The following is a 27144-nucleotide window of genomic DNA, read 5'->3' as shown; positions in this document are numbered from 1 at the left end:
AGCTTATATGCATTATCTCCCTTCATTCTTAGAACACTATCCCATATAATTATCACTTCCATATGGCACTACAGAATGCTGACTCTAAAGAGCTCAAGAAATTACTTGAGACCACAATAGTAGGGTTCATGCTCAAATATTTTAATGCTAAGACCTGTGTGTTTAACCATTGTGCTACACAAAGAATCCACAAAACCAGTGAAACCAGGTGATGGGAATTTGGGATGGTGAGGAGCAGTTTCAGAGTGGGTGGAAGCCATATCCTTCTCCATTCCTGCTTTCCTTTCCAATATGCCTACAGAGCTCCCAGAATGCCTCTCTACCTACCCTGAATGGATAATGGGCACACAATCAGGGAAAGGGAGCTGGCTGAGGACAAGGAAGCAAGAAAGGGTCCAGATGAGGACCTCAGGGGAGGGAGGAATGCTCTGAATTCTAACTCTGTTATGAGTTGGGGCTGATGACTTGTATAATCAGCTTATTTTTCTATCTTTGCAAGTCCTTCAATGTTTTAAGTCCCAGGTTCAGAAATCCTGGCTTTCAAGTCAGGTAAGAAATCTTGAAATGTTCAATGTTTTGTGAAGATGCTGGGTCTTCCCCAAAAGAGTCATCCTACCAAGGAGAGCAGTTTCCCCTTAGCTCCTAAGGTCTCGGAGGTAGGCATGGAGTAGGAATTGGGGACCCTCTTAAGAAAAAAAGGAACACAGTCAAAGGGACAGCTTCGCCCCCAGCTGCTGGCTCCATCTCAGGCATCTCCAACCTCAGGGCAAAATACTCCACTCTTGCCCTACATGAGGCCATTCCTAAGCCATGGCAGCCTCAAAGAGGGACCACAATGGGTCCCAGTGTGGCTGAAGCCAGTAGACGAGGGAGCCCCACACTGATAGGAGATGTAATTGAGCTCTTAGGGAGGGTGGAGCTGTTGTGGGCTGCCAAGGCATAATGCATAAGCCCTGTGGGTGGCATAATGTGGAATTCATCATCCCCACTCTGCAGAGAGGGGACAGGCGGAACAATCCAGACTCTGTCAGCAGGCTCCTCTGGAGAGTTCAGGCCATACTAACGAAGATGAATAAGAGGGAGATCTGTTCCTCATGGCTGCTGCCTCTGCCACTCAGAGCTAAGGCATCCATATTCATGAGGTGGAAGGACAGCTCCCAGGGGCAACCCATCTGACACAGACATGATGGAGCAGAGGTACAGCAGTGCTGATCCACATTTAGGGTGGGTTATGGGGTGAAAATATTCTGGGCAGTGAATTAGGGGACTCTAGGAAATACCCTTAATTACACGGAATTTCTAAGGGGGAAACCTTCCTTTGTCTGCTGCAGAATTACGATCCTTGATCTGAACTCAGGGACCCCTGATGAACTTACTTAGTTCTCAGCTAAGTTCCAGAACCAAGCCCAAATGTACTACTTCCTGATCATTTTCAGCCAACAATAATTCTGACATGCTATCCATTCTTGGCTTGGCATCTTGGGATACACTGGAGGGTCCACAAAGAGTTGTGGATACACATGAAGGCTCAGAGCACAGCTTGTATCATCTCATCTCACCATAGACTCTGTTTCCTAAATCTTCATCCACCTGGCCTTTCCATGACACTCTATTAATTAGGCTTTTTTGGGAATAAATCTTTGCCCATCACAGACCTCCAGGATCCAGAAAGATGACTTTGGTAGGACATTATACTCTGTGCAGGGAAATTTGGACCAGCTTTGGCAAATGTACCATGTTTCTTCAAAAGGGAGTAAATGTTGGCCCTGAATGCATATACATCATCATTTTGAAGCTAGTGGATTTGTTCTAGACTCATGGATATTTTTCTCTTTCAAATGTCTCAGGCCTTGTTATAGCACACCCAGCTCCAGTCCCCAGGCAGCGTAACTGAAAGGATACACACTGAGCCAAATAAATCAAATCACCTCTCTGGAGCTGCCCTCCTGTAGTCTCTATGGAGCCACAGGCTAGTATTTAGTTGCAAGACAAATACCTAGCAGAGCTCAGAGAGCCTTACCTGCCTTTCTGACATGATGTACAGTTGTTCGTGGTCCTTGGAGAAGGCCATGTCCCTAAGGACTGGACCAGGATCTACTACCTGCACAGTCTCGTATTGGAGGGCGTTGCCCCTGGGCCCATCCACTCGGATCTGCAGAGAAGAGGAAGGAGAAAGTCATTGTGAGTTTAAATCCTACACTGCTTACAGCCACAGCCCAACTTCAGGCCAGAGTCCTTCCCAACAGTCAGGAGAAGCAGTGAGCTTTGTACCCACTGAGCCCCGGAGGCCAAGGCAAAGGGGTGGAAGGGACACAAGCTCACCATGGCCTCCTCATTAGAATGGTACAGAGAAGAGGAAGAGAAAGACCAAGCTGGGCATCAGCAAGAACATGCATTTATTTTCTCTGGCTCCTTATGCCTGAGGCTCAGATCTTTGCATTCTTGCTGGTTTGGGGACAAAATGATGAGACTGGTACAAGGAAAGGGGTCTTGGGATTTGCATGAACAGCAGCGCATTGGGAACACAGCAGATCAGTATCATTCTGCAACTGAAGGGCAATATTAGTTGCTATGTTTGTGTGTATAAGACAATTTTGGTGTAAGGTTGTGGGCTAATTCTTTGAAACTGCTATCCAGATATCACTGGTGTACTTTGGAGAGGCACTGGGCAAAGAGTCAATCCCAGAAATTTCACATCAAGTGGTCTCTTTTCAGCCAGTGAAGCCACTGGGTTATACTTCATGTTTTAGCATAGATATTAAGCCCTGAAGCCTTCTGGAAGTTCTGTTCATGTCCACAGAGAAGCAGATGTAAGCATTACAGGAAAATACGCTTCTGGTATGAGTCATCTTCAATCTTCCAAGAACACTTAGGGGAGCAGATTATCCTTGGGCCATTCATAAGTCCTTCCTAGAACTGCTTGGACAGAGTGGAGACAACTAGAAGAGACTTTTGTCCACACAACCCATCACCTAGAACAGAGCTGGAAAAGACAGGGGCTTCCCAACCAGATACAATGCTTATCTGGACCTGGAGTGTTGGTTCAGGCCTCTAGAATCATCATGAACTTGTGTGCACAGATCCAACACAAGCAGTACTCAAAACTAATAACACCACCCACATAAGCTGGGAACAAACATTACTGAGAATGTGAACAGATGTGAGGTAGAAGATTGCTGAACTCAATCAGATGCCGCTGGTACAGGACTCTGTAAGGTAACCTTGGTATAATTTTAGAGGTTTCAATAACAAAAGTAAAGAAAACATTATATTCCAAATATTCCCATTATGTACTCTCATTTTTAATTTTTAACCTCTCAAGAGATCGAAGAGAATAAAATAAATATTCAGAAGACCTAAATTACAGAGAGGACATCATGTTGATGACAACTGATCACGAGGTCACCAAAAAGTCTGATGGCTGGTGTTGTGTTAAGTTCATCAGACTTTGAAACCAGGATATTTTATGGTTTATGTGTTTGATTTTAGGCTTGTTCCAGGCTTTGGTTGCTTTTTCTTTTTGTTTGTTGTTTTTCTCCCCTCTTAAACATTATTTTTAAGCTTCCTAGGTATCAGATGCTGGTTGATAGCTCTACACATAATTCTTATCATTAAATCCTCTTAATGCCATGGCCTTAGTGTTCATTTGTCATGGCTTGTGTGATCCCTCCCTCCAGCATCCATTCCTCCATTTTTTACCTTCTGGGTGGGACTGAACCCACTCTGCTTCCTAGGGTTGTTCTTGATGAGCACACACAAATCAGTTTAATCTCAGTCTTTTGTCACAGTGATCAAGAGAAAATTGGGTCAACTTCATCAATAGTTTAGGTCAGAGCAAAACAAGGACACATGACAAGGGGAAGAAAGGATCTCTCCTCACCCCCAGTAGGGTCACAGAAGCATGCCCATGACTTAAATAACTGTTGGCAGCCCTCTTGTGAAACAAAGGGGAGCTGGCAACAGGGGAGGTCGAGCCCAGAGATGTGAAATGATTGGTCCTTGGCATCTTCATCAAGCCACTGAATCCAAATCACCACAAACCCTGCCAAGATTGGAGCTTTCCAGTTACTCAAGATATTTCCTTATTGTTAAAGCAATGTAAATCTTACTGCCACATCAAATGTCAAAACTGACACACTGATAATAGATAAGGAAAATAAGACCCAAGTACACTAAACAGCTGGCCCGAGCTAAAAATTCATGAGGCAGAAAGAATTCAGGTTTGACTACAAAGACTTTGTTCACTTAAGAAGTCTTTTTCCTGAGGGGATAGGAGGTTCCAAGTTTACTCCCTGACTGGTGCCACCAAAAGGATGCTGGCTGAGGCTTAAAAATAATTCCAGAGACTTTCTCTAGTCATTGCAGATGTTGATGCTCAAAAACTTGTGCTTGATAAATATTATTAAAATGAACAAAGAAACAAATAAAGACTCCTCCTTGCTGTTTTCTTACTCATCTTGAAAACAACAATAATAACAAAAACAGATGAAATGATTAAAAAGAGAGATGTATAATCCTGCAAATTAAAATGCCTTGATTCCCACGGTCCTCCTTCTGTGCCCACCCCCAAGTCACCAGATGTCCACTCTGGACAGGCCTTTTCTTAATCTGAATGAAATGGGAGCTCATGCAAAACCAATTGAGATTACCATCCAAGTCTGACCATGCAGCAATAGCCTTGGGTCCAGGCCCAGGCAGGCTTCATCTGCAGCTGGGAGGTGCCCTGGAGTGGGAGCAAAGAGAGATACTGAGCCCTGGCTGGCCTCCAGCCAGCTCAGGCCACTAGCAGGAACAGGCTCCCATGGGGAATGGTGACAGAACTAAGTCCCATCCAATGGCCTTGGTGGGATCCCCAAAGGAAATTAGATTCAGTGCCCTAGTGGTCTTCTTTATCATTTAACTCCAAATTCCCTGGTTCTCAGAATGAGGTGAATGTACTGGATGTAGTGGACATCAAAGGTGACCTGGGGCAAGGACAGAGGGCTGGGTGAGGGAAAAAGGAGACACCAATGGGAACATTTTTTTTAGGCCTAGCCTTCTCTATCTCCCCACCTTCTGCCCTCTGCTAGAATGGGAGGGCACTTGAAAAAGCATTTCTCCCTCACCCCATCCCAATCCACAGCTTTCCATAAATCAGAAAGGAAAGCACTAATTTATCTATCTCCTAAAAGACTCTCACATAAGACATTGCTAAATGAAGTTTATGGTGGAAACTTCTGAATGCTTGATGGACAATCCTAAAGTTTAGGTAGGATAGACTAGCCCTTAGGCCTTTACATAGACAAATAACAAGAACTGCTCTTTATTGGATGGCTACTATGTGTTAGACATTTGTATCTCATAACTCCATAAAGTGAGCATTAATACTGTCCCCAAGAGGTACAAGAGAGAGAGTTGTAACTTGTTCAAGGTTCAACTTCTAATGAATGGTGTGCCCTAGATCCACACCGAGGTCTGTTTGATTCCAGTGTCCACACTTCCATGGGCTTACCTGCTAAGCCAAATGCTCTCTGAGAACCAGGTCCTCTTTGTTATGTAAACTTGCATCCTTCCATGGAGTTCAAGCAGTTAATGTTAAACAAACATCACCCTGGGTGCAGTGAAGGAACCATGTCTTTATCCACCCCAGCTCTTTGGGGAGAGGAATGTGCATATAAACGAAGATGCTGTTGCAAATTTTCAAAATAGTGAGCCCTTATGTTTTTGTTTTATGCCTTGCAAAGCATTCTTAAATAACACTGTCTCATCTGATGGTTGTCAAATTTTTGTAATGCTAACTGCCAGCATAATCATTCTCATTGTATTGATGAAGCAACTGAGGTGGGAGCTGTTCTGAGTCTTGCCCAAAGTTCAGTGGTAAACCAATGTCAGGCCAGACTAGAACCCAGCTCTCCCGATTGCTGGCTAAGCACTTGCCTCTTAGTTATTTAAATTTTCTAAATGTCTTTGAAGAGGTTCTATATGAAAAGGTATTTAAAATAATGAGTCTCCATGGGACAGGCAGCTTGGCCAAGGTGAGAAACCTGATGTGGAGACAGGAAGAAACATGTTTCTGTGTGAAGTAGAATTGAGAACCACCTGAGCACAAGTGTCATAACTAGACTTATTAATACTCTTTATAAATGATCCAGAGGAAGTAGCAGGAAAATTTGCAGGTCATTCTTAATTTTGGGGATAGTAAGAAGCCCAACAATGGAGGTGAACCACAGAAAGACGTTCTATCTCTGTGGGGCTGACAATGGGGACGGAGTTGTCATAGGAGCAGAGCTCTGGGACTGTAAGTCTCTTGGGGTAGTGATCATACCCATCGTATTCCTCCTAGTCCCCAAGACATGGTCAGTACTAAGTAGCTTGTGAGTAAACAAAAAACTAACAATTCTACCACTCTGATGACAGGCTCTGAGCAGCTAGATGTGATCAAGGTAAGAGGCAGGATCAAGGAAGAAGATCTCAATATCACCAGTTTTTACTTCCAGTATTTCAGGGCAGCCAACAAAATGTTAGCCTGCATTCCAATGGGATTTCAAAAGCAAATGGACCAACAGAGCCATTGTCCTATGCAAGGTCATTTGAACATGGAATATCACATTTACTCGAAGCTCATAAGACAGAAACATAATCCTGATGCTTGTAACTCCAGAAGAGCCCAGGCCAGAAAGAAACAGTTGAGCGGAAGGAAACCATTGTTAGTGGGTGTGTCAATCATGAATGTAGAGGCCACTCCAAGGAGTGTGAAGAAGCAGCTTATACAAATAAGATTTGTTAGTTTGCATGGTCTATATGACACTAGTGGATCACCTAAGTGGTGAGAAAGGATCAAAATAAAAACTGATTTTTTTTTTAAAGGTAGAAACTGTAAAGAGACCATTTGTGGTCACGAATGTAAATTGGGCTATTTGGAAGGTGTTGTAAATTTCCAGAGCTGACACCAAGGAGTCACACCCCAACATCCTGGAAGGAGTGATATACCTCATGCTCATTTGTCACCTGCCACGTGTTTGTTAAATGCTTGCTGTTTCTAGGCTCACAGTTAGTTTCTGGAGAGGAAAAGTGGGGAGTTCTAGCCCTGCCTGTGGGTGGCCCAGCTCCTGAGGGCTCAGATTTCACACCATTAAAGCCAAGTGGCAAATATTATGGCAGAATGTGTTCAAAGGCTTTTATTTCTTCTTCCTGAGAGGTCTGGCCAACTGACTGGTGTGTAACCAGGGACAATCAGCCCCACCACAAGTGAGGCCAGTAGTAGTCAGCATGTGTACAACAAATGACAGGGCCACCAACATGGTGGGACTGACTGTGAGAGTTTGACTAAAAAAAAAAACACATAGCGTGTAACAGCAGATTTATTCAAAAGCCACCTTAGGAGCAAAGACTCTTAGGCTGGTAAAAAAGACTGATCCAAAGTGGTAAAATTCATGGTGATAACATAACATCCTAAAAAAGAAGGTAAGAACATGAAAAAAATGATGTAAAACAGTGAAATATGGTCATCTTCCTTCAGTCTCCTGAGGAGAGAGAGTGAATGGAGCAGAACAAAGCACCAATGTGTTGTTCTCTTGTGGTAAGCAAGGAGTGATGATCCTTAAGCCTCACTTGAACCACAATGGAATGTTCTAGACCACTGGACAACAGAAATATGTGAGACACAAATGTGGGCCACATTTGTCACTTAAAATTTGGACACATGGAAAAAGTAGATACATTTAAAAAAGAGACTGGTAAAATTAATTTTTAAAAAAGATTTTTATCTAACCTGATGTGTCCCAAATATGATCATGTTAACATGTATACAAGTACAAAAATTGTCAATGAAATATTTTACATTTTTTTCTCACATGAAATCATCCAAACCTGGGGTGTATCCTATATGTACAGCACATCTCAATTGGGACCAGGCACATTGTAGATGTTCACTATGTGGCCAGTGGCCACCATACTGAGAAGTGCCATTCTAGACTGTTCTCTTCCCCATTCTGAGTCTATGTTCACCAAGTAAACTGGCTAAGAACTTGGCGTGGTGCCAACCGAGCCTCCTGGTGGTGCCTCTGATGGAGATTTTGTTTGGCCCCACCCCTGTCACAATACCTCAGAGTCTCCTGGAACCCTCCATCTATGGCAGAGCATAGTGTGTCCTCTTGTCCTTAGGGTTTTGGTGTTCAGGAGTTGTAAGCACCAGCCAAACATGACAGAACACTCAGCTGCTCAGGCCTGGTTCTGAGCTGGTCTAGCACTCAGCAGGCTCATTGGCAAGTCCACATGTTATTTTTACACAGCTGGCCATGCCTCCTAAACAGCAGAGCTCCCAATACTTCGGGCATTAGTCCAACTATGGAACCGCTGCTCACAGGAAGGCACAATCATTCAGAACAGCTGCCGTGGGAGCAGGTGCTTGGAGGCTTCCAGCTGTACCAGCTACCACTGCTAAGGAGAAGGTGAGGGCCAGATGCAATGGGCACCCAGGGTCTTCAGGCAGCAGCTGGCTCCCAATCACATGGATGGATTTGAATATTAACCAACGCTGAGGCCATACTAGGTCTTAACAACTGAGCGTCATCCTCACCTGGTCCATGCAGGGACCTCCATTAGGGTATACACTGCACTACTCCCCATACATGGCTTAGCAGGGACATGAGTACCTGCTACTCTGGATATCCAGGCTTTCCTGCTCAACTTCCCCAGACAGTCTCCAGCCCAGGATCTTCCTCTGCAGCCAGTCCCTTCTCTCCAGCCCCTCTGGCTCCTTGCCCATCCACTGTTCAGCATGGCACCTGTCCCCATCCCTGGCACGGTGAGTCTCTGTGCTGCCAGGCAGACTGCTATTAAAACATCAGCAGGGTGGCCCCCACAAAGGTCAGGCATCCAGGGAGCTCCTGGCAGCTGCTTGTTTGTTTATTGGAACATTATCTGGGACGGGCTGTTTATTTACATCCATTGAAGGGTTGAACAATAAATATCATCTCCCAGTAGCAGGCAGATGCTTGCACTAGAGTGTTCTGGCTGCCACCTTGCTTAGAATAATCTCCCTAATGAGCAAACATTGCTATTCATCTCTAAAGACGCAGGCCACCCCTGTGCTCCCCTTTCGTCTCTCCCTGCACATCCAAACATCCCCATCCAGGTCTATACCTTTGAGTTTTCTGGGCTGGGTCTGGGTAACAAAGGCAACAGTGGGGACTTTTCTGGAGGGAAGGAAAATGGAACTGGGCCTGGGGGTTCAGGGGGAGCAGGCTGAACCTGGAAGCAAGTCTCAGGGCCACTCTGAAATCTTCCTCTAGACACTCAATGCAGAGGTATGTGACAAACCAGCCAGTAGAGAGGATGGGAAGATGGCCAGGCCTCCATCACTGGCTGGGTGCTGGGCTTATGTAGAGGCACACCCACATTTGAGAGGGCCAGAGCTGGAGTCAGCCCCGTAAGTGCCCAGAATGTGAAGAGGCTGCTGTGGCATGAAATGCAAATCAGTTTGCAAAGTGGAGACTTTGAAAGGACCGGCAGGGGTAGGTGAGGTGCTTGAGGAGGGAGGTGAGGGACCCGGGCTTTGAAACTACTCAGAAGCTTTGAGTGTGTGACTTCCATTGGCTTAGCTGTACTGCCTTTGAGCTGGTTCCCACTGAGGCAGAAGTAGTGATGAAAACTGAGCACTGAAATCTGCACTCTGGAATACCACTGGCCAAAAGGCTGCCAGGAAGAGACACCTAATAGGCTACCCAGGTCTTAGGTGGGTAGTTTGCTCAGTTGTCCCCCAAAGGTTCCATGTAATGTAGCCCTGGTCTCTTTCTCCCAGCATCTGGCCTCGCACACTGAAGAAACAGGTGACAGGAAGAATTAAAAAAACCGTAAGGTGCTGGAGTGAGGCACACAGTAGGTGCCAGTTCATTGAATGAATGATCTGAGAAGCAAACTTTGGATCTGAGTTACTATAGTTGGAACCATTAGACACAGAGACACACTAACAGACACATAGATGCACACAGGAACACACACATCCACACGTGTTCTCTCCCACTGTCTCTGAAGATGAACTTTTCCTGTGCTAGTTTATGATAGACTGTTGGGGTGCAGATATCTCAAGTTCAACTGGGAAGTGGGGGAACTGGGAAGGGGATGACAGGCTGGCAGGAAGACAAACAAACATGAGATTAGGGCTGAGTCTCTTGGTCTCTGGTTGGCTGAGGCCACTGGCTGGCTGAGGGGGAAGGGGCTCCTTCACTCTTCATACCCCTGTGGTGGAGTTGCCTAGTTTGTAAGGTAGTGGAGGAAATGACCTCAAGCTCCCATCAAACTCTGAGGGGCTGCAAGTGCACCCCTGCCACGGGGGTCCCTCCTGTCTCCATGCACTCATTCACTGCCAATATCCCCATAACCACAAACTAAAGACACATGAGAAGACAACTTCCTTCCATGTCACTGTGAATTTCCCCAGGGCTTTAGTTCTATAGTCACATCTTCCTGTCCCCTGGCACTTCCAATCCCCTTTCCCTGCTCCTCCTTTTCTTTTCCCATAGTACCTATCACCTTCCAACATACTCTAAGGCATGCATTTGTTATGGTTATGGTGTGTTTCCCTTGCCAAAATACAAACTTCACAAAGCAGAAATCCTTATCAAGGAATGTATCTCAAACTCTTGAACCATAAAACAGAAGATACTCAGATATTTATTGATGCAAGCATGAATGAATGAATGAATGAATGGATGGATGGAAATGAATGAGAACACCCAGAGTATTCATTAGCACATTTATTCATCCTCTTGATGCAGGGCTTCTTTATTTTACAGGGATGGAACCAAACCTGTTTCACTATCAATGTGAAGTCTACAACAAACCTTGGCTATCTCCATGCCTTGAGTCTCAGGTTTGGAAGAAGAGACTAGACCTGCTTCTGTGTTCCTGCTGCTTGAGCTGCTCCAGAATAGCACAATGAATGTGCTTTGTTTTTATTTCCTGATTCCAGTCAGGAGAAAGAGAATGCAAAAGGACCATCAAGACTGTAAATAGCAATTAATTAGACAGGCACTGCATGTGCACAAATCTCGGGCTGTGTTACCAAACACTGCTGGGACAATCGGCCCCTTTGGGTCTCCTATTACACACATTCACCAAGCTGAATGATGATTTCTAGGCAGGCTTTGGGGCTTCTTGCCATACATTGTTCAAATCAATGAAATCAGGGGCAATGGCCTCCTAACCTCCCTCACCTTCTTGCATGATGACACAAAGGGCAAGCTACAACTCCAGAAGACAGAGATGCTGAAGAAATAAAAAGGGAAGTCAACATGGTTGACATGAAGCAAGGGCCAGAAAAAAAATTCTGAGCCACATATTTGAAATGCAGAATATTTTAAAATCACTTCTCAGATTGCACATGTCCCAGAGATACATTGGGAGGTTATGTGCTAGAGTTATAGGTTTGAAATTTGGGTGTGCCAACCACCCTGTCCCCTAAGCCACCACTTATTTGAGTAACTTACACCTCAAAACCTTAGTTGGGCATTTCTCTTGTTCTGGCCAGAAAGGAGCCTGGACAGACAGCTCCTGCTTCCAGGAAAACAAGTACAAATGAATAGACAGTTAAATCACCACCTGCCATGCGCCAGGTACCATGCCGTGTGCTTTACACGCATCAGCTCCTTCTGGTGCCTGGCAGATGGATCACGCTCAGCCACATTACAAAAGACCAGAGTCCTGAGATGGATGCACAGGCAGACCTCGAGTGGCTGAGGCCACAGGCAAACAGTGGGGATCCCGACTCTGAGACTTAGATTGTGTGACCTGAGACAATCTACTAAACTTTTCTAAGCAATGCTTTGTTAATAAGAAGAATAGAAATAATACTAACAGTACTTCATTATCATTGTGTGAATATGATACTATCCCAAGCATGTAAAATTCTTAGCACAGTGAGGGGTTAGGAGATGAGTTTCAATAAATGTTAGCAATTACTACTCTGCAGTTACTACCATTCAAATGAATGGGTCACCATGATCCCTGTCCATTGCCACTGGGAGCTATAGAAAGCGAGGTTAGCCGGGCATGGTGGCACTCTCTGTACCCCTGTGGTGGAGTTGCCTAGTTTGTAAGGTAATGGGTGAAATGACCTTAAGTCACTGAGCCCAGTGTGACAAGCGTGAGCTCAGAATGGGCAATGTAGTGACTTAGTGAGGCCTTGTATTAAAATAAATTGTTTTTTAAAAAGGGCTGGGGATGTAGCTCAGTACCAAAGCCTTGGGGTCAATCTCTAGTACTGGAAAAAAGGAGGAGAAAAAGAAAAAGAAAGAAAGAAAGAAAGAAAAAGAAAGAAAGAGAGAGAGAGAGAGAGAGAGAGAGAAAAGAAAGGGGGGAGGGAGGGAGGAAGGAAGGAAAGAAGGAAAGAAGGAAGGAAGGAAGGGAGGGAGGGAGGGAGGAAGAAAGGAGACAGAGAGACCACAGACTGGGCTCCAATATCTGACCATCTGACAAGGTCATCTATGGACTGGAAAGGGAGAAGGGACCCACAGGTCAGCTCTGGGCCATCTGAGGGGCAATGCTGGGCAGGGCTGGGAAGCAGCACAGTAGAGACTGTGCCCATGGGTAAATTGTGCACCACTGCAGGAGATGTCCCAGAAACTGAGCCTGGCTGAACTCTGGAGTGACTCAAAGTGGACCACTCTGTGGAGGATGATAAAAGCAACTTCAGCCCCATGTTTCCTCCCAACCACAGGAGGGGAAATGGAGAACCACAGCTTGGCCTGCCCAGAGGAGCGGCATGTTTGGGGAGGACAGGTTTGAGCCCAAATTGGGAAATCTAGTGGCTTAGTGAGGCCCGATCTCAAAATAAGGATTTTTTTTTTAAGGACTAGAAATTTAGCTCTGTATGAAAGCCCTGAGTTCAATTCCTGGTACTGTAAAGAAAGAAGGAACATCTGGAGGCAACATCTGGAGGGCAGGCCAGGAATGATAGACTCCAGAGTCAGGTTGCCCAGGTGCCAAGGAATGCAGGGCCTATTTCCTAATAGGACCGTGGCCCCACATGGGGTCATCACAGGGCCTTGGATGGAGAATCCAGACCTCATTCCTCATCCACACGTCTCTTGCTGCAGCTTTCCCAGTCCACCCTTGTTCCTGTCCTCCCCTACACAGAGAGGCGCCCCTCGCCCCTAAACCCCATGAAACAGCTGCCAGGACTAAATGGGTTACTGTGGGAAGGACACTCCAAGCACCCTTGACCGAGGTGTGGTGTGAAGGCCAGGGCAGCTCCTGGTTAGCACTTCATGTATGCAGGGTATCCAGCAGCTGCTTCATCTAGCTGAGCAGCTCGGGGAGGAAATGCCCATCCAAGTGGGAGGCCTTGGGAAAACCAAAGCAGTCAGAAGTTTGGAGCTGCATGGACTTCATCTGAGCTACTTCAGTGTTTTGGGGAATCTGAAATGGTCAGGTCCTAACTCAGGGGAGGGAAGCTTCTAGCACAGAGCTGGGCACAGAATACAGACTCAGCAATGAAGTGTTGACAGGAAGAGGAAAGAGCACATTTCGAGGTTTCATCCCACAGGGCTATGGCCCTGATCTCACCAGTCAGCACTTGGTTCTGGGCCTCTGCTCCCTAAGCCCCCACCCCTACCCCAGTCAGAGGTCATGACCACTGACTCCTAGCTGCTTTCTCACCCTCACCCCATGATTTCCACCTTCAGGCCACCTTTTACATGTTGTCACTGTCCCCTAAAGGGACTCCCCATCAGAGTCAAGCCTCCTTGGGCCCTCTCCCACTGCAGAACACCCCTCCCTTTCTCCATCAGCCCTATATTCACAGGCCACTGCCCACCCAGGCCACTGCAGGCTCGTCCCTCTGGGACTTAGCACCCTTCACACAGTCCTGCTCAAACTAACTCACTCTTCTTCCTTTTCCTGCTATTTCCTCTCTGCTTCCTTTCAGCTAGTCTGTGTCCATGAGTCTCAAAACATCCTGGTGACACCTGGGACTCCTGGGAAGTCTTTCTCCATAAAACCTGCCCACACTGTCACCTCCCTGTGAGGTGTCCACCCACACTATGCATACAGTCACTTGAGGCTCAAGCCTCTCGTTCTCTTCTTGCTTGGAGTAGTTTTTGTTTCTGCCACCAGAAGGTCAACATCTGGAGGGCAGGGCTGTATCAAGGACTTAAGAACAGACTGGAGCCACATCAGGCTGGATGGGTCAGGTTTGTTTGGGATCCTCAGATGAAATATGGTGTTCAGAATCCCCAGCTTAGACCCCACCATCAGGAGGAAATGATGAGATCCATCTCATCAGAAAGAAAATGCTCTTAGTCAAGAATCTGGCACATACTAGCAATAACTATATGTTTGTAAGGGTTAGTTAATATGTAGCATGCTTGCTTAGTGAGAATGTAGACCAAAACGAGATAATGGGAAGATGATGGCAATGTAGAATGGCACCACTCCTCAGCAAGGCCCTCAACAGTTCTGTGAACATCAGTTGCTTAATAGAGGCTTACTAAAGTAACAAGTAAACATGTGAGCTCCATTCACAATGGGGAAAGACCAAAAGGGTCCCAGTGTCCTCAGAGAGCCTCAGATGCTCTCCTAAGCTTACCTCTCTTTGATGTCCTGCTTAAGGGACCAATAGTCCCTCCTCTCACACCAAGGGAAGTGGCAGCAGACAGCTGAGATGGCTCCATCCACAGCCACTGTTCCAAACTGTCTGTGGGAGGTGCCAGGGGATCAACCACTGCTCAGCCCCTAAGCATCATTTGGCAATTTCCTTCACAGATAAACATCCTAGGGAGTATCAGACAAGTATGTGTTGCCTCAACATCTGCTCTTTCTGATGAGCTCTGCTCAGGTCATTTCCCTGCAGCCTCATCAAGCTGCTGGGGCATCAGCCCTCCGTGGAGCTGAGGCCTCCATCTGGGGACAGATGTATGTGTTTGTATGAAACAGGGAGCAGCCTCTGTTCAGAGCAAAGGGTGGAGGTGCAAGCTTCCGTGATGGTGGAGAACACAGCTCCCCAGCAAGGAGAAGGAGACTCTTTCCTTTAATGCTCATCCTAAGACCCAAGGACACCCCTACACTGGGAAGCACTCTGGTCAGAGTGGTGCTACATGGCTTTGGATGGAATGACCGAGGATTGCTCTGAGATGCTGTAGACCTGAGAAGCCCTGAAACAACCAGGGAGTCATAGTTTGCTTACTTATGGTCTATAGCAGGATTTCAAAGTAGCCTGGCTCCTGAGCTATCCAGGGAATTGGTGTGTGTGGCCAGAGAGAGGTCAGAATGGGATGCATGCCAGTTACTGAAGACCCATCACTGAGGATTGAAGATCTGCCTCACTCTCTCCCCGATGGATTCCATGCCTCCCCTGTGCTCCAACAGCCCTCTGCACCCTCTTCGAGCATGATGTTTATCGTGGTCCCAATTGCTTGCTCAACTTTCTCTCCTGCCTTCCCCTGTGTTTCTCAGGTACAGGAGCTATGTCTGACCCTCTCCCCAAGTATATAAGAGGAGTCCCTGACAGCAGTTGATGTTTTTTGGCTCCACATCTGCAGTTAGCATCAATGCATGTAAAAGTAGGCATTGTTGTGTGCCACAGTGAGAATGTCCATCGCTGTCCAGCAACAAGTTACTGGAGCTTCTTTGAGGAGTGGACCTCACCTGGTGCCATCTCACTGACCACCAAGTGTAGATTTGCACTTGCTTTCCCTATCCTGCACATCGGGACCAGGACACCCAATTTCTGAAATAGCAACCATCCTGGAAAAGAAACACTTGGAATTATCATAAATGAACACCCAGGAATTCTTGAAGCCTAGGGTAAGGCATATGAATAGCTCAGTCAGAAAATCTGTTCCCAAAGACACTATAGGGAAGGGCCTTCTTCAGACTTAGACTTCTGGAGCTGAGAAGGGCATTGCTGTCCTAGGATGACATCACCAGATAGAGCTGGAATGTACAGATGCAGAAAGCGGGGGGCCCTGGGGATAGGGGGAGTTTGGCTGTGATATCACAAAGGGTCTTTTGACCACTCTTCGTCTGCCCCCACCCTCAGCTCAAGGGCCTAAAGACACTCTTCTCAAGTCAGAAGCTGAACTCTGACCTCAGTGAGGGACAGCCTAGGAGAGCAGGGGGCGCCAGAGCTGAAATGCCTCCAAGGAGAAAAAATAATCATTCTGCGTGCCTGTATGGGATGCCCACTCTGCCAGAAGCATGTGGAGTTAATTGTAGAGAAATGAATTTTAGAATAAGATATTGGAAAACCATCCTCTCCGTCACTGGCCACAGTTATTACAATTATTTACATGGCATCACCAAGGACTATGTGTTTCACAGCAATTACACTATTGATCTCATAGCTTGGAGGCAGTGAGTGAAACCCACAGCCACTGTTTCTGGTCCTTTGGGAATTGTATCTCCCATGTTTCAGATGTGGAAACTGAGACCAGTGAGGAAGTCACCAAACCCATGAGAGTCAGTGGTTGGACTTATTAATATCAATCACCAATATGCTAATGTAACATGTTAATGCTATACTAACATAGCAAGATATTCTACTATTTACCAGCACTAACTCTTAGGTTTTAGGCTTTCCCAAGAAATTATATAGCATGGTGATTAAAAATGAGTTCCACAAGCTACTAACATGGGCTGCAAAAAACTAGCCACATGACTTTTGGGAAATGTGTCAACTTCTATAACCCTTGGTTTCTTCATTTGTAAAATACAAATAATAACAATGTCTACCATATTTAGCTGATGTGAAGGTTTAATGAGTTATTAGATGAAGTGTATTTAGCACATTACATACTACATAACCAGAGCTAGCCTGAAGTTAGCAATTAGCACAGGATGTTCACTGAACCAGGCCACACTTATGGTCACTTGTGCTTCACAGTTTACACTACTGGTAAGGAAGAAGCAAAGTCTCTCCTGTTAATCTCCACACTGAGATTGGTAGTAGGGTGACTGCTTTCTCCTTAATGGTCTTGAAACAGGAGCTAGACTTGGATCTGTTTCTAGCTGGTCCTGGATGAGGGAAGATGTAGTCCTTGAGCTCCACCCCCTCTACTTACTACACTCCACCTTAGAACACACTCCAATGTCTCTACCATTTTCCTCCAGTCCAGAGTCAATATTAAGCTAATAATAATTACATAAAATCTTATTTATGAAATGCATTTAAAGTACTATTTCATGTATTTTGATGTATTTCATGTAAAGAGTAAATTTATTGAACGCTAGGAATTTGGAACTTCAGGGAAATAGTTCTCCTTCATCAACGTATATATATATGTATATATATATGTAGATATATATATTTGTGGAATATAATTTCTTACATTGTATGATGTGGAGTAACACAGAGTAACAGTAAAGCTGTGGTGCTTATCTTGGTCTGCCCTAAAGGCAGTGGGAATAGGAAGAACAGAAATAGAAGGTAATGGTGCTTACACCTCAGTGACAACTCTGAATTGCCACACCTGGACGACCAAAGCACTGATGGGACCAAACGGTAAGTTGAGAGGGAAAATCTACATGTGGAGTGTGGGGAAGAAGAATGAGTTTGAGATGTGTTGAATGTCAGGAGGTGGTGGCACAGCCAGTTAGTTAGAGGTCTGATGGCCTTTGGAACCTCAAGATCGGTGCTTGGGTTTAAAGTCATTGCTAAGAACAATTTGATCACTGTTATTCTAGAGGAGGACTGTGAAATCAAGACATAGTAACATTTTCCAGAGCCATAATCAGGACCACCAGGCCAGGCTGACCCTCTTACCGTCCCTCATACTGCCACATTGGACACCTGTCATGGATTATAGACTAATCAAAGAAAGCGCAGGCAAAAGGGGAGGACAGACACAAAGTTACATTTTCCCACTTCCCAGACAACCACTAAGGGCTCACTTAGTTGAGAAATGAGAACATTCTCCCATTTCCAATCCCAACAGCTCACACAGGCTCCATGCCCGGCCCTACAGAAACTTACAAATACACAGGCCATTGTTCCGAGGAGCAAAGAAGAGACACCTGTGCCAATGCCGCCGCTTCCTTATTACAGCACCCTTGAGCTCCAGACCATGAGGAGGTCTTCCTGAGGTTAAGGGTCTAAGGTATGAAGATTCTGCTGAGGAGGGGGAGCTAACTTATGGGGAGAGGACGAGTGTGGCAGAGTGAGAGGCTGCTGCCGAGAAGGAAATCTGAGCCCAGCCCAGCCCCACCTCTTGACAGGATGCGTGGCATTGCCTGGAGCGCCTGGCATCCTCATCAAAGCTCTCTAGGGTCCAGGTGATACAACAGCAAATATATTTAATACATAAATATACATTTTTTGATATATAATATATACTTAATATTAACTAATTTATTTGTAATATATAATTATTTGTTTTAATATATAAACCATATCAGATTATATTATAATTTAGCATTATAAATTCATTTGATTTATATACACTTATATAATGTGCAAATTATATAATGCGCATAGATTTATTATATAATATGCACGTTATATAATTTGCATATGTTTGTTATATAATATATAAATACATTTATTATATTTATGTTTGCTATTAGCTCCAATGCTTCTACCACAGGAGAGCATGACTGTCCAGTGAAAGTTTAATGAATTTAGAGAAACCTCTTGGTCTGCACACTGCAGTCCTTTAACTGGTCTTCCAGCCACTTTAAACTCCTACCCTCAAGGCAGGCCAGGGAAAGGCTGGATAAGAACAACTCTGCATCCCTCCTCTACCCAGCAGGACTCTGATCAGGTCAGCTTGGTGAGCTGCAAAGAGAGACACAGAGAAGCCAGCAAAACTGTCTCATCTCATTTAGTCTCCTCCTCAGTTTCTAAGCAGGTAATTATTTCCTCAGGCTCCAATAGGCTGTGAGTACTTTTTATTCAGACACCGCATAAATAAGGTATCAGATATTTCCTCTACCCCTTAAGCATGTCATTTGTCCAGTAGGATACTGATCTCTCTTCCTTTATGACTGTGCCTTCCCTGACTTTTCTATTTGGCACCTACAATGAACAGATGGGAGGACCTGGGAGGTGGGAAACATTTCTATACTGAGACCTTAGAAACACAGGAGCAAGAGGGTTCTCACACTGGCCTCTGGGAGTCTTGTTTCCTCTGGGTCACCCCACCACTGAACATGAATTGAACACCTACTGTGTAAAATGTTCAGAGATGCAGAAGATTCAAATGGAAACTGCCTGGTTCCCAGCCTCAAGGCCTTTTTGTCTAAAACAACTAAGGTTTGCAAGATAATTTAGACAGCAGTTTCACATTCATTTTCTATTTACTTCACACTAAATACAGGGAGTGTACAATAAACATTGATTGAGTTAATAAGTGAGCCACAATCCTGGTGAGGTAAGGAGGACAGTTATTTTTATTTGTGTTCCATATATAAATAAACTTAAGAGTCACAGAGGCCAAATGACACACTCAAAGCCAGACATAGCTAGCAAAGGTGGATTCAAAATTTTCGACCAGCACTTTTGCCAAATACCCTGCCCTACACCAAGCTCCTTTTGAGTGGCATCCATACAGATGAAAGGGAAGGAGTGGCTAATTCTGAGGAGGATGCTTCATAGAAGGGTGGCAAATTGAGCTGGGGGGGGTGTTGTAGTACTGGGGATTGAACCCAGGGCCTTCACACTGAGCTGCAGTCCCAGTCCTTTAAAACATTTTTAATTTAGAGACAGGGTCTAAGTTGCTAAGTTGCCCACATTGGGCTTGAACTTGGTGATCCTCCTGGCCTCAGCCTCGAGCTGCTTTCAAAAGAAGAAGCCCATGTCCTGGGGTGGGCAGGCAGGGGCCAGGGCAGATGGGGCAAAGGGCTGTGTGTGTGCCACGGAGAATGCTTGGATATGGTCAGGGCATGTGGCTTCGAAGGACATGGCAAGAGGGAGCTTGGGGGTGGCACGTTGGATGCAAACACAAGCATCCCTTGAATGCTCTTCAGAGCACTGGGCTGTGATCTGTAGGCCAAGAGGAATTGTATGTTTCAAAGGAACATCTCTGTAAAATGGAGATAATATGTAATCCTTACCCCGCCCAACTTCACAGAACCTGCTATTAAACTCTTAAAGATGAGCACTGTCGTTCCTTTAACAAAGATGAGCCTCTGCTTATTATCTCAAGTAATTCACATACGTAACGCTACTCCCCCATCATGCGCCTACCTACTTTGTGTTAGGAGGTTATTACAGATGCTCTTTGACTTACAATGGGGTTATATCCTGATGAAACCCATCATAAATTGAAAATGTCATAAGATAAAATCATTGGATACACATAACCTACCGAACACCATAGCTTAGCAACAGAACACCCTCAAGAGTAATGGTTGTTTCCTCTTGGAATCAAGTGGCTACTTGGGAGCTATGGTTTGGCTACTGCTGTCCAGCATCACAAAAGAGTATCAGACTGGAGACCTTTAGCATAGGAACAGTTAACAATTCAAAATCTGAAGTATGGTTTCTATGTAGTGTATGTCACTTCCACACTGTCATAAAATTGAAGAATCTTAAGTTGAACCATCATGTTGGGGACTATCAGTATATTGGATTGTCCACATGTATTTGGCTTAAGGGAATAACACATTTCTTTGCAGCAAGCTCTCTAACTGGAGTTTGGGAATACTATGATAGTCTTAAGGCAAACTGAACTGACAAATTGTAGACCCTTGCAATCCTGGACTTAGGGACAGTATTTTATTTTAGCACTCCCTGATTGTATTGGTATGGGGTAGAGACCCTAAACTCTCAGGAAATTAAAGGCTGAGACATTAAAACACAGATTTAACACTCAACTACAAAAGCATTCACTCAACTAATGAGTTTAGCCCCTCAGACTTTGAAAAGGGAGTATTAGGTCAGTGTGTCCTTGCAGCTGTGTAGTGAGCCAAGTTTATAAAGTCCTTAGGCTACAGGCCTCCTAAAGATGAGGGACAAAAACTTGGGTGTTTAATGGCTATCCAAATGCATCTGACAATTACAGCTCTATTAGGTCTTACCCATCTTGAGCCTGCTGCCGTTACCACATTGCCTTAGCATTCATTCTCTCTTAACAGCCCTGCAGTAAGGCACTGGGGGCAAAGGTAAGTAGGAAAACCCATTACTCCAGTATACAACTCCACTGTTCTACCAGTCCAGAGTAAGATGATTAACTAGTGTGCTATACAACTGCTTGTTGCTTGTGCTTGTGTTATTATATTGTGTTGTGTTGGATTTAATTGAGTTAGGTTTAACTGGGTGGATTGGTTTTTATGGGTTTGGACTGGACTGGATTAGGTTTGATTAGAGTTGGTCGGATTGGATTGGACTGAGTCGGACTGGGTTGAACTGGAACAAATTGGGATGGAGCAGATTGGATTGGATTGGATTGGATTGGATTAGGTTAGACCTGCCTGGATTGGATTTACTGGTCTGTGACCCACTAGAGCTGGATCCAATGTCTTCTCTGATTGCTTCTTTTCTGTGGCATTCAATGTCTATTTGCTTGCCCTTCCACAGTGGCCAAGTTGGGTGTAGCAAGACCAAAGTAGGGCAACATAAGCAAAAAACAGAACTACATCGCCTAAACATGTGCTTCAGGAACACTTCCAGTTTGTTTCCTCCCTCATCTGGCTCAGGTCACACAGTCTAGGCAGCTTCAGAAAAGGGGTAGGGAAGAGAGCCAAGAGCAGAAAGTAGAGAGTAAGAAAGAGGCAGGCAGACTGAGGAGGGCAGGCACACTGAGGAGGGCAGGCAGCTGAGTACGTGGGACAGAGCACGTTCTCGAAGAGGAGAATCTGGCTCCTGGGAAAGGCTGTGATCTGTTTTCTCTGAAGACCTGAGATAACCCAGTCAATGAAACTCAAGCCTGAGTGTCTGTGACATAAGGTCATAGTGAAGGCAAGGAAAAGTCAGAAGTTCATCTGCACACAAGTGGGCCTGCAGGTGGGTGGAGAGGAGAGCAGGTGTGTGTGTGGCGGGGGAGTGACAGACCTCTTAACAGTCCTGGGGGGCTGGAGCTTTCCCTAGCCAGGCAGGTACACCACTCCTATTCTTCTGAGTACCAGACGTCACAGTTGGGCTTAACCTTCTGGCAGTACCATCTGCTCACTAAAAGGGAAACTGAGGCAAAAAAGCCCAAAAGGCAGAGCATTAAGGAAAGGTGTCACATCAGTCCACTGTCTTTCCCCACTCCTGCAGGAGGGTTTCTACCACTCTTACTGACATTTGTCCCCGCCGTGTTCTTGACCAGAAAACAGGGAAGGGAAAGACGAAGTCTCTTCAGAGCCTCTGTTTGTCATCATGTGCTTTGCTTTCCTTCTTTTCTTCTCCCCCACTCTGACCCCGTCTGTCGCTGCAGGCAGAAATCTAAGGCATCTGTCCTTGTAACAACAGGTGATCACAGCTGCTGCCTCGGGCTACCCAGAACCAGAGGGGCCCGGTTAGTGGGGTTTGTACATGTAGATGTATGTTATGCATGCACATCTGTGTGTGTGTGTGTGTGTGTGTGTGTGTTTCTGAATCTGCTCTTTAACCAAGGTGGACTCTGCATTGAATATTGCATCTCCTCCTACTGCCAGTAGGTGGCAGAGCTGCAACAGGCCGGTGACTCCCCATCTTGCGGCGCTTGGCCTCGCACCGCCAGTCGGAAGTGATCCACCTGTGAGACTGAGGGAAGGCATGTCCACGGGCACCCCAGGGTGGCCCAGGCAGAGGTCCTGGGCAGCGATGTGGAGAAGAGCTGTCCAAGTCTTTTCTGAAACTCTCTGTCCTTCTCTCCCACTCTTCTCTCCCTCTTGCTCTTCTGGTTTTATCTGGAAAGGGGGAAGCCCTCTCGATGTTTACAAAGCACCTGTAGTATGATCTTCAAACTCAGCCATTAAATCTGCCTGTGGAGTTTGTGAAAATGCATTTTCCCAACCTTGTCCACTCTAATTCTCCATCAGCAGAGCTGAGGTGGGACCCAGGAACTTGCATTTCATATCAAGTGACTGGCACGCAGTGCCCGAGGAATCCCAAACTGAGAAACAGGAAAAAATTCTACCCAAGTACTGTGAAGAGGGCTTCCTCCTAGGCCTGTTCTCAGGCCCCATAAGACGTGTAATCCCCTGCACCTGCTTCCTCCTCTCCACCAGCATCATCACTGCCCTCTTCCACCTCAGAGCTTCAGCTCCAGATTCTGAATTCTTTTGCGTTTATTCCAATTTCCTAATGTTCTGAAGTCACTGGGTTTGATTTGGCCTAAGGTCACACTGCCCAGAGCTGCCATCCAAACCTTGCCCTCACGTCCTTCCTACGCTGCTACTCATCCCGCTTCCCAGCCATCTGTGACTGTCTGCTACACTGGAAGTTTCCACAGTCAGACAACACGAGGCTGCACCCATGACAAGCTTGGGGGACAGGGCATCACACTCGAAAGGCAGAACAACACAAGATCCTCCTGAAGCGGTCATGTGATACTTCTAAGTCCAAGGGCCTGAGTACCAGAAGGCTTGGGCTGCCATGATATGGTCTGAACTGGTGGCTTAAGACAACAGAAATTTATTCTGTCACCATGCTGGCAGTTAGAAGTCTGAAGCCAGGGTGTCAGCAGGGCCACACTTCTCCGAAGTTCCTCCTGGCGACTGCTGACAACCCTTGGTGTTCTTGGGCTTGTGGCAGCATCCCCCCAATGTCTGGCTCCATCTTCACACGGTACCTTCCCTGCATCTTTGTCTACATTTCCCATTCCTTTCTCTCATAAAGACACCCCCATCCAGTCTGACTTCATTTTAGCTTGATTCCATCTGGAAAGAGGCTACTTCCAAGTCAGGTACCGTACTCAGGTACCAGAAGTTAGGATATCAACATTTCTCTTAGGAAAATAAGATTCATCTCACAACATCCCACAAACCAAAGAGGCTCCCTTCACTTCTCACCTCCTGACTGGAGAAAGGAGAGCGGGGTGGGATTGAGATGTGCCTCCCCAAGTATGGAACTGCCTTTTGGATTGACTAAAGATGTTTCTTTTGGTGGCCACGGTATGAAAGCCAGTGAAGAAACAGCCCTTGGGACTTCCTAGATAAGAAGGGTTCAGGCAGGCCAGCTGTGGGCATCCTCGTGCAGTGGGTCTCAGAGTGTGGGCTCTTGTCCTGCAGCATCTGGAAACTTGCTAGAAATGCCAGTTCTCCAGACTTGCTGCGTCAGAACCTAGAAAGATGGAGCCAGCAGTCTGTACTGAAGAAGTCCTCAGGTGGTCTTGACGCTTTCTAAAGTTTGAAATGACTGTTGCAGGAGCAGGAGACACAGGGGTGTCCTGGGCAAGTGCCAGTGACAGAATGTATCACTTGTTGCCAAAGTCTCCCTATTCCGTAATCCGGTCCTGACATGCCTTTCCTGGTGACCCTTCCCCATGGCTTGAGCCGTGGGAGGAAGTCACACCTCCACTCCCTCCAAGTTTCCTAGATTCCTTCCAGTGCTTCCCTCCCTCTCACTGTCTCTCCTCACCTGGCTGGCCCCTCATACGCGCCTGTAATGGCCTCGCCTCCCTCCAGCTCTTTGTCTTGACAAAGAGGAGAGCCTGACAGGGTTTGCTTAAGTTAACTCTGATCACACACAAAACAAACTGTTATTTTTCTATCTGCCAAGCTGCTGAAGGCAAGGTTGTCAAAGCCAGGGTGTACACAAATGTAAGATCTACAGTTATCCTAGCGTGTCTGAGTTCTAGGCAGGCTTAAAAAAAGAAATCATGGTCCAATTCCCAGGGAGTTTCCAGTGACAACCTCTTGGATGCTTATGGGGCCAGCTGTGACAGTCTCCGAACACATTCCCTGACCCAGGGAATGAGCAACTCTCAAGAACATGGGGTGGTAGCTCACCCCTGGCATCTGCTCTGCACATTGCTCATCCCCTGGAAGGGCTTGGGCAAGCAGTGTGGAGCTGATTTGATGCCTGCGTGTGTTTGCTGTGCTGCCGCATATGAGCAGACAGATCTGCAGGTGGGCAGATAGACAGGCAGGAGGCAGCCCTGGGGGACAGGTGGTGGAGTCTGGTGAACATTCAAGTTAAGATTTTAAAGATATTTCTGTCCCTGGAGGTGGGGAGGAGCACAGAGCACTCAGTAGAGAACCAAGGTGCAGGTGTTAAACTGGGGGTGGGGGCTGTGTGCAGGAGGCCAGTCTCCCAGGACAGCCCCTTGCCCTGCTTGAACATGCTGAGGAAACAAGCCGTGTCGGGGAGGAGCAGGCAGAGGAAGGTAACAAGCGGCAGAGGGGATGAGGAAGTCAGCTCTCAGTTGCCATGCCTGTTTCATCCCAATCACCCAGTTGGGCACAATCATAGTAGTATCACTGTAAGAAAGAATGCAATCAAAAGAAATACAGTGAAGAAAAGGGTTGCAAAAAGAACATATGAGAGAAGTCTCGATGTCTTTGCTGGCAGGTGCTTTGGTCTGAGATACAATTTGCATTGAGTCTGGAAACCAGACAAAGGTTTGAGTTTCACATCCCTAAAAGGGCTGCCTGATTTGTCTCCATTCTCCTGGCTGTTGCATTAGGGACCCAGATACGTGTGCATCATGCAGCAGGAAGGTAGCATGGCTGAGAGTCCTGAACCACTGCTCCCTCCCAATGAGTGGCTCTTATGCCATTTCAGCCTCTCAGGGCCACTGCTTGCCAGCCTGGGACCCCCAAACAGTGCCTGTCCTGGGAGGACCCAAGTCACTCTGCCACTATTGCTCCACTTAGTAGAAACATTTGTCCCCTCTTCATAAGTACCTTATGTACCATACACATTTTTAAACTATTATAATTTATTTCATTTTGGGGCTTAAAAGATCTTTGGGCTCTTCTGAAACAAGTAGAGATGGTCAGGGAGGATGGGACAACACAAACTCACATAGATACTCTTATCCCGAGGTCCAGCTTTCTATGACTTATAGATCTGTTCAGACTACACCGATCTACTTATTACTCTAGGGTCCTCACCAGAAAGTAAACCAAGGAGTCCTTAGGATCAGAAATACAAGGTTTAGGGAGGGGACCCATTTATATTGGTGCTTTCTCCTCTGGTACCAATAAAATATACCAGTAACATAATGGAAATTCATGGAGGGAAAAGATGTATGGAAGGAGAGACTCATAACTCAGGTGGCCACTGAGCTGTGCTCCCCAGGAATTCATCTTGTCCAGCCCTTCCTCCCTCTCACTCTCACCTGACTATAAATCACCTGCACACACACACCCTGCTGGGAGCCAATGCTTGATTCATGGCATGCAATGGATGGATGCCCTGGTAGACACACAAAGCTCAGGCAGAAGAAGGCTCCAGGATTTGTGTACCACCCACATTGCAATGCTCCTTAGTATACCTGCTTGGCACTGTTTATGCTCCCAAGACCCAGAGTGACCTCCTATTCCAAGTTCTGGCTTCTGATGCTCCCAACAACTGGGTCAAGTTGGCCAATCCCACAGACTGAGATGCTCAGTCCAGGAGGAGACAGATGAAAGTGTCTCCCCACTCTGGCAGCGGCCTGCCTTCACCTCTCTCTTCTGTCCCTATGTTCCCTCCTCTCTGATCACCCAGCTCGTAGATTGGGGATTTGCCCAAATTTGTCTATGATGGATGGGAGAGGAGATGGGTTGATGGTAAGAATAGCTACTATTGACTTAGCACTTTGCACAACGTAAAGCTGTGGGCATGCTGATGAGTAGCAATAATGACCAGGGTACGATGTGATCCACTATATCTTAGTTTCACAAACTAGACTGCACAGGACCCTCTCTTCTGACTCTTAGAATGATCTGAGAGTTTAGGCATTATCACCTCCAGGCCCAGGGGAGTGAAGCCTTCAGTAGCAAACCTGCAACTCAGAGGCCTGACCTGGATCCACCTGAAACCTCTCAGGACCACTCAAGGCAGACTCTCCCTCCAAAGCAGGTCTACTGAGTTTCCATGCTATTCAAGGGCTCTTCTGGGTAGAGTGTCACTGTCCCAGCTACCCTTCTGGCAGGACCTTCCTGGGCCATGGGAGAACGTGCTCCTGGTAGGCCAGTAGAGTGGGCACCATCCTTAGACTGTGAGCATTCTTCCAGATTCTGCAAAAGATCTGAACCCAAGACTGAGAAGTCTGTGACATCATCTGCCAATCACTCATGGTGGGAAGATATACAGGGTACATTTATTATTATTAT

The 27144-nt window shown here is 46.2% G+C and overlaps 1 protein-coding gene across 4 annotated transcripts in view; it reads right to left on the bottom strand.

Annotated features, from left to right (window-relative positions):
• The window catches only part of Plxna4 (plexin A4), a 460590-nt gene that overhangs the window by 162881 nt on the left and 270565 nt on the right, over nucleotides 1–27144 (bottom strand). For all 4 annotated transcript variants that reach the window (XR_002386688.2, XM_004856316.4, XM_013076511.3 and 1 more), the window contains one exon: nucleotides 2021–2152. Coding sequence is in view for 3 of the 4 variants with exons in the window: in XM_004856316.4 (XP_004856373.2) it covers nucleotides 2021–2152 (132 nt within the window). In the remaining variant the exon portion in view is untranslated. The remainder of the gene's footprint in view (nucleotides 1–2020; nucleotides 2153–27144) is intronic.

This window comes from Heterocephalus glaber, unplaced genomic scaffold (genome assembly GCF_053883595.1).
Source record: "Heterocephalus glaber isolate CG9 unplaced genomic scaffold, H.glaber_assembly_v1.0 deba00000546, whole genome shotgun sequence".
NCBI classification, from domain to species: Eukaryota; Metazoa; Chordata; class Mammalia; order Rodentia; family Bathyergidae; genus Heterocephalus; species Heterocephalus glaber.
The sequence above is the reverse complement of the archived record's forward strand: the minus strand, read 5'-3'. Positions and strand labels throughout refer to the sequence as shown.